Raw genomic sequence first — 12439 nt, 5'->3', positions numbered from 1 at the left:
CGCGATCTTGTCTGCAGGCTGCTTCTTTAAGGTAAACGGTGCAGGGAGGTCGGGGGGGGGACCGGACGCCGGGGGGGGAAGCCAGATGCCAGCACTAACCAGCTGTCCCTCCTCACTTGCCCTCTAAAGCAGGTGCAGCAGTGCTGCCGCTCCTGCTTTAGGGGGTGATGGGGGAGGGGAAGCTGATGTTTTTTTTTGTTTTAAATTGATTCGAATTGTGAATCGGGCAGCACTAGTCTGAACAATTAAAGCTACTGCTGTTTGGTTTCGGCCTTCTTTCTACCCATGAAAATAGCTATTCACAATGTAGGCAAAAAGCATGTATTTTGTAGAATGTCAATGCACCTTATGCCCTCAGTGAAAGTGTGCAATAATAAAAAACCCCTCCCTCCATTCAGATATTCCAAATAACTTAAGAAAACGAAAGGGGTCAACATGCATGGAAGGCAGGCAACCGCAGCGAATGGAGGGGCTATTGAATAAAGCGAATGGGCTGAGCACCAGGAAAACAAGACGCATATCCCAGGTACTGGTACCTTTTGCCGTCCTCATAGTTTCAGAGATAATTTTCCGCAAGGCCTGATCAGCCTGATGAAGAACGCTGGCTGCAGTCATCAAACGATCAGCTTCCTGGAAGTGAGCCCAAGAAAAGGTGAGGATTACCGCTAAGTTAAATACGCAGCAAAACAGCCATGAAGCAGGATCCCTAATACCTCTCTGTCATCTGACACATCAACCCCTTCCTCTTTACCTTTTCATCAGCATTGTCCTGAACTTCTTTCACAGGATCGTCCAAGGCCAATTGTAATAAATCATTCACTCCTGGGCTGCAAAACAACATCACAAATCTCTAAAAAGCAGTAGTTCTCAACCTTTCTTCTTTTGTGATATGCTGAACAAAATGAAATCACTTATATACCATTCATTATTACCAAAAATGATACCCCCCCCCCCCCCCCCCCGATGAGCTTGTGTGAAGATTTTTCTAGTGATATATCAACTCTCGATCCAGCTCTGGGACCTATGTGTTCTCTGTATTGTTTTTAGAAGCTTTTGAGAATAAGAGATCAAGTGAATGACATTTGACTTGTCTTTTCAGTTCCCCTCGACCCTGAAGAAAGTTTCTTTTGAAACATGCATGTCGAGAAAGGTGGTGTAGAAGATGACAATTAAGTATCTTCTATAAGCTAAGTAGCTATAATCAATTTTATGGTTAAAAAAAGCTAAAAAATATGAATAAATAATAAAACAGTGAAGCTAACAGCTTTTAAAAAGAGTTTCACAAACAAGTTTCAATAAAAGATTGGGCTGACTAAGACTAGCAGCCAGTAGAATGAAATGAGGAGGAAATGTGGCGCAGTGGTTGAAGCTACAGCCTCAGCACCCTGGGATTGTGGGTTCAAACCCTGCGCTGCTCCTTGTGACCCTGGGCAAGTCACTTAATCCTCCATAGCCCCAGGTACGTTAGATAGATTGTGAGCCCACCGGGACAGAGAGGGAAAATGCTTGAGTACCTGATTGTAAAACCGCTTAGATAACCTTGATAGGCGGTATATAAAATCCTAATAAAATAATAATAAATGCCTGATGCATTCTGAAGGTCCATACAAAAATCTCTTATACATGTAGCCGCTATATGTGAAACGGTTAACATTTAGCTCTATATAAATGTGATAAGGTTTTGCTTTGAATAATTAGTACTGTTCATGTGTGTTGAATTTTGGTGACACATTGGTTGAGAACCACTGTTCACAATCCGGGGAGCAGAGAACAGCAGCAACATACAAGAAACATAGCTATAGGCCAACTGGAAAGTCATCAGAATCGAGATTAAAAAAAGAAAAACCTTAGGGCAGCAGTTCCCAAACTTGGGGGAGGGGGGATAGCAAGTTATCAATAATGATACTGCACCAAAAGCAACATTGTAACTGTGGGAGAGAGGTGAAGCTGGTATTCTCAGTGATCCTCCCTGTGTTTGCCAACCTGGAGGGCCAGTTAGAAACATAGAAATAGACGGCAGATAAGGGCCACGGCCCATCTAGTCTGCCCACCCCAATGACCTTCCCTACCTGACTCTGCGAATAGATCCCACATGTCTATCCCATTTGGCCTTAAAATCTGGCACGCTGCTGGCCTCAATGACCTGAAGTGGAAGACTGTTCCAGTGATCAACCACCCTTTCAGTGAAGAAGAACTTCCTAGTGTCACCGTGCAGTTTCCCACCCCTGATTTTCCACGAATGCCCCCTTGTTGCTGCGGGACCCTTGAAAAAGAAGATATCTTCTTCCACCTCGATGCGGCCCGTGAGATACTTGAATGTCTCGATCATATCTCCCCTGTCTACGTTCCTCGAGTGAGTAGAGCTGTAACATCCCTAGCCGCTCCTCGTATGGGAGATCCTTGAGTCCCAAGACCATCCGGATGGCCATTCTCTGGACCGATTCCAGTCTCAGCACATCCTTACGGTAATGCGGCCTCCAGAATTGCACACAGTACTCCAGGTGCGGTCTCACCATGGATATATACAACGGCATAATGACTTCAGGTTTACGGCTGACGAAACTCCTGCGTATGCAACCTATGATTTGCCTTGCTTTGGAGGAAGCTTGCTCCACTTGATTTGCAGTCTTCATGTCTTCACTGACGATCACCCCTAAGTCTCGTTCTGCTTCAGTTCTTGTTAGGATCTCGCCATTAAGGGTGTAAGTCTTGCATGGATTGAATTGAATTGAGTTGAATAGTCTGGAGGCCCTTTGTGGCCCAGCTTTTACTGTTGGGGATAGGTTTGCCTATTCAGTTTCATCCCTAAGATTGGCAGTGGCAGTCCAAATAGTAGAGTTGTTGGATACACTGCCCAATGATATGCCCTTCACAAAAAAAGTTATTGCTAGGCCTGTCGCATAGAGAGAGATCTTTCTGTATTGACGACTAAATGGAGTGCAGCTTTTTCTTGTAATATGGGGGTGGATGACGCTCTTGTCCTTTCTGCAGAGTTGCAAGAGTGTCAGACTTTTCTATCAGGCTTATACCTCGCAGAATAGACGTTTTCATATGGGAGGCGTTGCTAGGGAGATCTTGTGAAGTGTCAGCGGGAGCTGGGGACCTTTATACATGCCTTTTCAGGGTGTGAACATAAGAATAGCCTTACTGGATCAGACCAATGGTCCATCAAGCCCAGTAGCTTGTTCTCACAGTGGCCAATCCAGGTCCCTAGTACCTGGCCAAAACCCAAGGAGTAGCAACATTTCATTGTACCGATCCAGAGCAAGCAGTGACTTCCCCCATGTCCCTCTCAATAACAGACTAAATGGACTTTTCCGCCAGGAACTTGTCCAAACACGCTATCCGCTCTTACCACAACCTCTGGCAATGCATTCCAGAGCTTAACTAGTCCTTTTAGAGGTCCATAGTTAGATATCTATAATGTATATTGGATCAATTCATGGGTTTTAATCCTGCGGGGATTTTGTTGGGCCTGACCCAAGTTTTGGGCCTAGACTTTGGGTATGTAAGGCTTGTTTGGTGGGGGGAAACGTATCTTTCAGTACTGGACACAGAGTTCGGCCCCCTCTGGCATGGGCTTTTGTTGCTGGAACTTAGATTTCCACCTTGATGCCATATGGGGTGCATTTATTCATAGAAGTCCTATTTTAAACCAATTGCAGATGTCCTGATTTTGGGGAATCTTCACTAAGACTGAGTCATTGGTTGTTCAAGGTGTTTGTTTCTCTTGGATTGCACTTTTGAATTTTGCAGGGAAGGTTGGTGTTCTGGTTTTTGGTTGGGGGCTATTAGAGTACAGACTCCCTGCTTGAACATGTGATTTTGTTTTGCTTGAGTATCAGATCCTGGGCTGTAATTGTATAATAATTATTGATGCATAGTTTTACTGTTGCCTCATCCTTTTTTTTTCAACATCATTCACTTATGTTTTGGGATTTAGGGGGGGAGGGGAAGGTTTGGGAGTTGATCGAAAAATTGTTGCAGTATAGATTCCCAGACATTAATGGATGTTTCACAAGTTTGAAATAGTTTTATTGGAAAGTATAAGTCAATAAAAATTACAAACTAAAAAAGGAGGAAGGAAGACCAAGCTAAACTAAACTAGTGAGATCATTAAATTTGCAGATGACACAAAGTTGTTAAATCGCAAGAAGATTGTGAAAAATTGCAAGAGGACCTTGTGAGACTGGGCGTCAAAATGGCAGATGAGGTTTAATGTGAGCAAGTGCAAAGTGATGCACGTGGGAAAGAGGAACCCGAACTATAGCTATGTGATTCTGGGTTCTGTGTTAGGAGTTATTGCCTAGGAGAAGGATCTGGGTGTCATTGTTGAGGATACGTTGAAACCCTCAGCTCAATGTGTGGCAGTGGCTAAGAATGCAAATAGACTGTTAGGAATGATCAGGAATGGAAGATAAAGATGAGAAGGTTATAATACCCTTGTATCGCTCTATGGTACGGCCACACCTCAAATACTGTGTACAGTTCTGGGTGCCGGATCTTAAAAAAATATAGTGGAATTAGAAAAGGTAGAGAAGGGTGATGAAAATGATCAAAGGGATGGGATGGCTTCCCTATGAGGAAAGGCTAAAGTAGCTTGGGCTCTTCAGCTTGGAGAAGAGATGGCTCAGAGGGAGATATGATAGAGGTCTATAAAATAATGAGTGGAGTGGAAAGGGGAGATGTGAATCACTTGTTCACTCTTTCCCAGAATACTAGGACTATGGGGCATGTAATGAAAGTGGTAGATTTAAACCAAACATGAGAAAATATTTCTTCACACAACTTGTAATTAAACTCTGGAATTCTTTGCCAGAGAATGTGGTGAAATCAGTTGGCTTAGCGGGGTTTAAAAAAGGTTTGGATACTTTCCTAAAAGAGAAATTCATAGGCCATTATTGAGATGGCTGGGGGAAATCCGCTGCTTATTCCTAGTATAAGCAGCATAAAATCTGTTTTACTACTTGGGATCTAGCTAGGGACTTGGGACCTGGGTTAGCCACTGTTGGAAACAGGATACTGGGCTTGATGGACCTTCATTCTGTCCCAGTATGTTACCATATTTTTCGCTCTATAAGACATACTTTTTTCCCCAAAAAATTGGTTGGAAATAAGGGTGCATCTTATAGAGCGAATACCTGCCATTCGGTGGTCCAGCGCTGTAGGTCCGGCTGACTCCCTCTATGTAGACACCGCTGTCTACAAGCTCACCCTCAGTGCCATTCCACGCCGGCACTCCACTTCTCTTCAGCTCCTTGTTTTCGGCACCAGCAGGGGAAGGCAGCATTAAACTGCTACAGCAGACAAAAAAAAGTTTTCAGCTCTGGCGGCGCTGTACAAAAGCGAGAAGGACTTCTGATGGTGCAGAGGTTAAATACTGCCGCTGCTTGAAACACAAGGACTCCCGCCGACCGCAAGGTAGCACATCGGGACTGGGAAAAAGCTGGTGAAGCAGCAACATCTCTCTTCAACTCCCTTCCCTCAGGGCCCTTCCTCCAGCTGCCTCCCGCGGCACGGGTCAAGGCAGAAGCAAAAAGCTAACACCTGCCTTATGCACCGCTTTAACTCTGATGCAGCGTCAGAGTCAAAGCGGTGCAGAAGGCAAGTGCGAGCTTTTTGCTTCCTGCCTTGTCCTGACCTGCAGGAGTCAGCAGGAGGAAAGGGCAGGAGGGAGTCAACCGGAGGAAGGGCCCTACCGCTCAGGAGTCAGCTAGAGGAAAGGGCAGGAGGCTGAAAGCTCCTGCCCTACAGCGCTGGACCGCCGGAAGAATTGAGGTAAGGGGGGGCCTGCCTGTCATTGTGGGGGCCCTGGCTAGGGGGGTCCCGGCCTGCCTGCCCTGTCCCTGCCCTGTGCCCTATCCTGGCCCGCTCTGTGCCCTGCCCGGTCTGTCCTGTGCCCTGTCCCAGCCTGCCCTGTCCCGGCCTACCACTAGACCACCAGAGGGGGGACAGGGTACAGAGTCTAGCAGGGGGGGGGGGGGGGACAGAGTGCAGAGCCTAGCAAGGAGTGTGGGGTTGGGTGCAGAGCCTGGCAGGGAGAATTTGGATCAGAATGTTTTTTTTCTTGTTTTCTTTCTCTAAATCTAGGGTGCGTCTTATGGTCAGGTGCGTCTTATGGGAGCTAAAAATACAGTAATTCTTATGAATTTATTTTCTTCCTAAGAGGCAACTCTCCCTCCATCCCATTGCAGTAAGCTAGGGAGTCCCACATGTGAGAATATACTGCCTGCTCGTCCAAGGATAAAGCACAGTTACTTACTGTAACAGGTGTTATCCGGGAACAGCAGGCAGATATTCTCACATCCCTTACACCTCCGTTGGTTGGCTTCTTAGCTTGCTTACAAAACTGAGGAACCGTGAGCTGACAGACAGGAAGGCACACGCTTATGCACGGTGCGTGCAGTCTCGAAGCTTCTTAAGAAGTTTAAAGTGACAGTACACTTGTAGCACTGTCCCGACTGGGACATTGCTAAAAGCATGCAGATAGCATGCAGATCCTGCTATATGAGGAACATCCACCACACTTCTAGCTACCAGCGAATCCTTCCTGAACTCCATTTTATCTCTAATTAATGAGTCCCTGCAATTAGGCATAATACCTCAGAGCTGGAAATCTGCTATAGTAAGACCACTCCTTAAAAAAATCCACCATGGACCCGGACAATCCAAGCAGCTACAGACCAGTCTCAAATCTCCCATTTATCTCAAAAATACTAGAAAAGATAGTACTCACACAACTACAAGACTTCATGGAACCAAACATCACCCTCCAACTTCCAAACAGGATTCAGGAAGCACCACAGCACAGAAATGGAGCTTCTAGACATCGTAGATCAGAGGGAAGCTTTGGGCAAGCAGCACCGCTTGCACAATTACAGTTCCCATTGCCTTTCTTACCCGCATTGCTTGCTTGTCTTACTTTCCATCGATGGGGGAGGGCTGCGTTGCCGATTGGGGTGGGGCCCGCGCTGCCGATCGGGGGGACCCGCATTGCCAATCAATGGAGGGGCCCATCACCGTTTGGAAAAAACAATGTTGATGCCCTCCTTCATCGGGCCCCCCTGACCATTTTGGACCCTAGGCATGTGCCTACTTGGCCTATTGGTTAATCCTGCCCTGTCGTAGATGACTGCTGGAAAATCCTCGATGAGGAAAAAGACGCACTGCTAGTACTATTAGACCTGAGCGCCGCCTTTGATACTATCAATCACTCACTCCTCCTATCCAGGCTACACTCCATCGGAATCCAAGATGTCGCACTGGCATGGTTCTCCTCCTCCTTAAACCAAAGGTCTTAGAAAGTACTACTGGAACCCTCCTTATCGGAATCAAAACCTCTCGACTACGGAGTGCTCCAAGGGGCATTATTAGCCCCACTCCTTTTCAACCTATATGTCAAACCAGTACTCGACATCGCAGAAAAATACCAAATCAAAATACACTCATATGCAGACGACATACAGCTCTACCTTCCCCTAGGTCAACACCGAGATGCACAAATAAAAAAACTTCACTGCTGCCTAACAGAAATAAAAAAACTGGATGACTGCAAATAAACTGCAGCTCAACGTGTCAAAAACAGAACTTCTCTGGATACATAAGGACTCCTGTGCATATCCCCGCCCAACTCTTTCCTGGGGAAATGACACCCTTACAGTCCGCAGCCTTGGAGTGATTATCACTCAAACCTATTGCTCTCAGACCATGTATCAAAATTGTGTCCTCATCCTTCTATTACCTCCCCCAACTAAAATGCATCCATGCTATTTTACAGAAAGCGATTTTGCCCAACTACTATATGTGTTTGTACTATCTCGCTTAGATTACTGCAACGCCCTACTAGTGGGCTTTCCCGCAAAAACACTCTCCCATCTCCAAGGTGTGCAAAACACCGCAATCCAACTCCTAAAAAACTTGGGCTTCCGTGACCATGTCACCCCTAGACCGTTCCATATCATAACAGCACTAACGTCTAGAACTCAAACAGCAACAACCTTATGTACTGTAAATATTACTCCAGGTCCTAGTGAGAAAACAGAACAGTGGGATTGCTGCAAGATTTCTACACAGAAACTACCGGTATATACAAGCAGAATACCACACCCTGGTTACCCACACCCTCAACAAACATGAAACAAGAAACCACAGATCTGGATTAGGGATATGAAAACAAAAATCATTACTGGAAACCTCAAGAAGTTAGACTCGGCATATACAGCAATACTAGAAAGCACAGTTACTTACCGTAACAGGTGTTATCCAGGGACAGCAGGCAGATATTCTTAACGCATGGGTGACGTCACTGACGGAGCCCCGGTACGGACACTTTTAACTAGAAAGTTCTAGTTGACCGCACCGCGCATGCGCGGGTGCCTTCCCGCTCGACGGAAGATAAGCCAGCTAAGATAAGCCAGCTAAGAAGTCAACCCGGGGAGGAGGGCGGGTCCTAAGAATATCTGCCTGCTGTCCCTGGATAACACCTGTTACGGTAAGTAACTGTGCTTTATCCCAGGACAAGCAGGCAGCATATTCTTAACGCATGGGTGACCTCCAAGCTAACAGAGAGGGAGGAGGGATGGTTGGCCATTAGGAAAATAAATTTTGTAACACAGATTGGCCGAAGTGTCCATCCCGTCTGGAGAAGGCATCCAGACAGTAGTGAGTAGTGAACGTGTGAACTGAGGACCAAGTGGCAGCCTTGCAGATTTCCTCGATGGTCGTGGAACGGAGGAAAGCCACAGAAGCAGCCATAGCTCTGACCCTGTGGGCTGTGACAGCACCTTCCAGTGAGAGACTGGCCCGAGCATAACAGAACGTAATGCAGGCAGCAAGCCAGTTGGAAAGCGTTCGTTTAGAGACAGGGCGACCTAGAAGGTTAGGGTTGAAGGACAGAAAGAGCTGAGGTGAGGAGCGGTCAGCCCTGGTACGGTCAAGGTAGTATGCAAGGGCACGCTTACAGTCCAGCGTGTGCAACGCCTGTTCCCCAGGATGAGAATGGGGCTTAGGGAAAAAGACAGGCAACACAATGGACTGGTTGAGGTGGAAGTCCGAGACCACCTTGGGAAGGAATTTAGGATGGGTACGCAGAACCACCTTGTCATGGTGAAAAACAGTGAAAGGAGGGTCGGCAACCAATGCATGCATCTCACTAACCCTCCTGGCAGAGGTGATGGCAATGAGGAAAAGCACCTTCCATGTTAGAAGTTTGAGCGAAGTTGTGGCAAGAGGCTCAAAAGGAGGTTTCATGAGAGCTGATAAAACCACATTCAGGTCCCAGACGACAGGAGGAGGCTTCAGAGGTGGTTTGACATTGAAGAGGCCTCTCATGAACCGGGAAACCAAAGGATGAGCCGTAAGCGGTTTTCCGAGGATAGGCTCATGAAACGCAGTGATGGCACTGAGGTGGACTCTGATTGAGGTAGACTTGAGGCCAGCGTCGGAGAGAGAGAGCAAATAGTCCAATACAGTTTCCACCACCAATGAGGTGGGATCGTGATGACGCAGTAGACACCAAGAGGAGAAGCTGGTCCACTTCTGATGGTAACATTGGAGGGTGGCCGGTTTCCTAGATGCATCCAAAATGCGACGGACGGGCTGAGACAGATTCTCTGAAGAGGTTAGCCCGAGAGAAACCAAGCTGTCAGGTGGAGCGAAGACAGATTGGGATGTAGTAGAGACTGATGCTGCTGCGTAAGTAGAGTACGAAACACAGGAAGAGGAATGGGCTCCCTGGAGCTGAGATGAAGCAGGAGGAAGAACCAGTGTTGGCGAGGCCACCGAGGGGCGATGAGAATCATGGTGGCCCTGTCCCTGCGGAGTTTGGATAACGTCCGCAACATCAGAGGTAGAGGAGGAAAGGCATAGAGGAACCGATCCGTCCAGTCGAGCAGGAATGCGTCTGGGGTCAGATGATGAGGAGAGAAGAGTCTGGAACAGAACTGGGGCAGCTGATGGTTGTGAGGAGCTGCAAAGAGGTCCACCTGTGGAGTGCCCCAGCGAGCAAAGATGGAGTGGAGTGTTGGAGGGTCCAGAGTCCACTCGTGAGGTTAAAGGATGCGGCTGAGATTGTCGGCCAGGGAATTGTTCGCCCTGGATGTATACAGCCTTGAGAAAGAGACTGTGGGTCGTGGCCCAGGTCCATATTCGGAGGGCCTCCTGACAGAGGAGGGGGGATCCGGTGCCGCCTTGCTTGTTTATGTAGTACATGGCGACTTGATTGTCCGTGCACAGGAGAAGAACCTGAGGGTAGAGAAGGTGCTGGAAGGCCTTGAGAGCATAGAACATGGCTCTGAGTTCCAGGAAATTGATGTGATGTTGACGCTCCTGAGGGGTCCAGAGTCCCTGGGTGCGTAGATCTCCCAGGTGAGCTCCCCACGCATAGGGGGAGGCATCCGTGGTTGTGATCATGGAGTGAGGGGGTATATGAAAGAGTAGACCCCTGGAAAGATTTGAGGAGTTCAACCACCAGTGAAGAGATTGCTGAAGAGACGATGTCACAGAGATGGGATGAGAAAGAAGGTCCGTGGTCTGTGACCATTGGTTGGCAAGAGTCCATTGAGGTGTCCTGAGGTGGAGTCGCGCCAGAGGAAGCACATGGACCGTCGAGGCCATGTGGCCCAGGAGGACCATCATCTGCCGAGCTGGGACGGAGTGATGAAGGAGCACCTGACGACAGAGATGGAGCAGGGTCCGTTGTCGGTCGGCGGGAAGAAACGCCCTCATCAGAGTGGTGTCGAGAACTGCTCCAATGAATTGAAGTCGCTGTGTGGGAAGTAGGTGCGACTTGGGGTAGTTGATCTCGAACCCCAGTAGATGGAGGAGCGAGATGGTGTGATGAGTGGCTTGTAGCACAAGCGGAGATGTAGGCGCTTTCACCAACCAATCGTCCAAGTAGGGGAACACCTGGAAGTCGTGAGACCTGAGGAAGGCCGCCACCACAATAAGGCACTTGGTGAACACCCTGGGTGATGATGCGAGGCCAAAGGGTAGCACTTTGTACTGATAGTGACGGTGCTGTATCTGAAACCGTAGGTAGCGACGTGAAGTCGGATTGATTGGGATGTGAGTGTAGGCCTCTTTGAGGTCCAGGAAACATAGCGAGTCGTGTTGAGAGAGAAGAGGGTACAGCGTGGCAAGGGAGAGCATTCTGAACTTCTCCTTGACCAGATACTTGTTGAGGTCCCTGAGATCGAGGATGGGACGGAGGTCTCCTGTCTTCTTGGGAACCAGGAAGTAGCGGGAGTAGAATCCCTGACCCCTTTGGTCCGGAGGCACCTCTTCGATGGCATTGAGAAGAAGGAGGTTTGGGAGGAGTGAGAAGCAGACTCTACGGGAGAATTGTCTGGTGGAAGAGTCTGGAAGTTGAGAGAGTAGCCGTGGCAAATGATGTTGAGGACCCATTGGTCTGATGTGATGACCTCCCAACGGCTGAGGAAAATTTGGAGGCGACCTCCGATAGGCTGAGGAAGAGGCAAAGATGGTGGGAGACTGGCTATTCCCTGGAGGAAAAAGTCAAAAGGGCTAAGAAGGTTTTGACGGAGGAAGAGGCTTGGCAGGTTAGTGAGACTGTGAGCGAGCCTGAGTTTGATGCTGTTGACGAGGTCGGAGAGGCTGCTGTTGAGGCGGGATGAGAGGTCTGGCCGAGAACCTGCGTTGGTAGGAAGACTGCTGTCTGTAGGGGCGAGCAGGCGGGGTCTTCTTTTTAGGCTTCACCAGGGTGTCCCACCTGGTCTCGTGAGCCGAGAGTTTTTGGGTTGTTGAGTCCAGGGACTCCCCGAAGAGTTCATCACCAAGACAAGGTGCATTAGCCAGGCGGTCTTGGTGGTTAATGTAGAGGTCAGAAACTCTCAACCAGGCCAGACGCCGCATGGCAACAGCCATGGCAGACGCTCGAAAGGTCAGCTCAAATGAGTCATAAATGGAGCGCACCATGAATTTCCGGAGTTGGAGCAGATTGGAAATTTGTTGTTGAAAAAGAGGTACCTTAATTTCAGGGATGTATTTTTTTAAGGCGGAGAGTTGTTGCACCAGATGCTTCATGTAGAAGGAGAAGTGAAAGGTGTAATTATTTGCCCTGTTGGCCAGCATTGCATTCTGGAAAAGGCGCTTGCCAAACTTATCCATAGTTTTTCCCTCTCTGCCAGGAGGGGTGGAGGCATAGACACTGGAGCCCTGAGTTTTCTTTAAGGTGGACTCCACCAGGAGAGATTCATGGGGCAATTGAGGCTTGTCAAACCCTGGGATGGGAATGACCCGATACAAGCTATCCAATTTGCGAGGGGCCCCCAGGACAGTGAGGGGGTTCTCCCAGTTCTTATAAAAAGTTTCCCGTAGGATGTCATGTACGGGTAACTTGAGGAATTCCTTAGGAGGTTGCTCAAAGTCTAAGGCATCGAGAAAGGCCTGTGACTTTTTAGAGTCGGACTCTAAGGGAATG

General features: G+C 48.2%; 1 protein-coding gene across 2 annotated transcripts in view; it reads right to left on the bottom strand.

Moving 5' to 3' along the window:
* The window catches only part of PSTK (phosphoseryl-tRNA kinase), a 60190-nt gene that overhangs the window by 1860 nt on the left and 45891 nt on the right, over positions 1-12439 (bottom strand). For both annotated transcript variants that reach the window (XM_033941000.1, XM_033941001.1), the window contains exons 5-6: positions 752-827; positions 537-630 (exon numbers count right to left, since the gene is read on the bottom strand). In XM_033941000.1, coding sequence (XP_033796891.1) covers positions 537-630; positions 752-827 — 170 coding nt within the window. The remainder of the gene's footprint in view (positions 1-536; positions 631-751; positions 828-12439) is intronic.

Source organism: Geotrypetes seraphini, chromosome 4 (assembly GCF_902459505.1).
Source record: "Geotrypetes seraphini chromosome 4, aGeoSer1.1, whole genome shotgun sequence".
NCBI lineage: Eukaryota > Metazoa > Chordata > Amphibia > Gymnophiona > Dermophiidae > Geotrypetes > Geotrypetes seraphini.
This window is presented reverse-complemented; position numbering and strand designations above follow the sequence as displayed.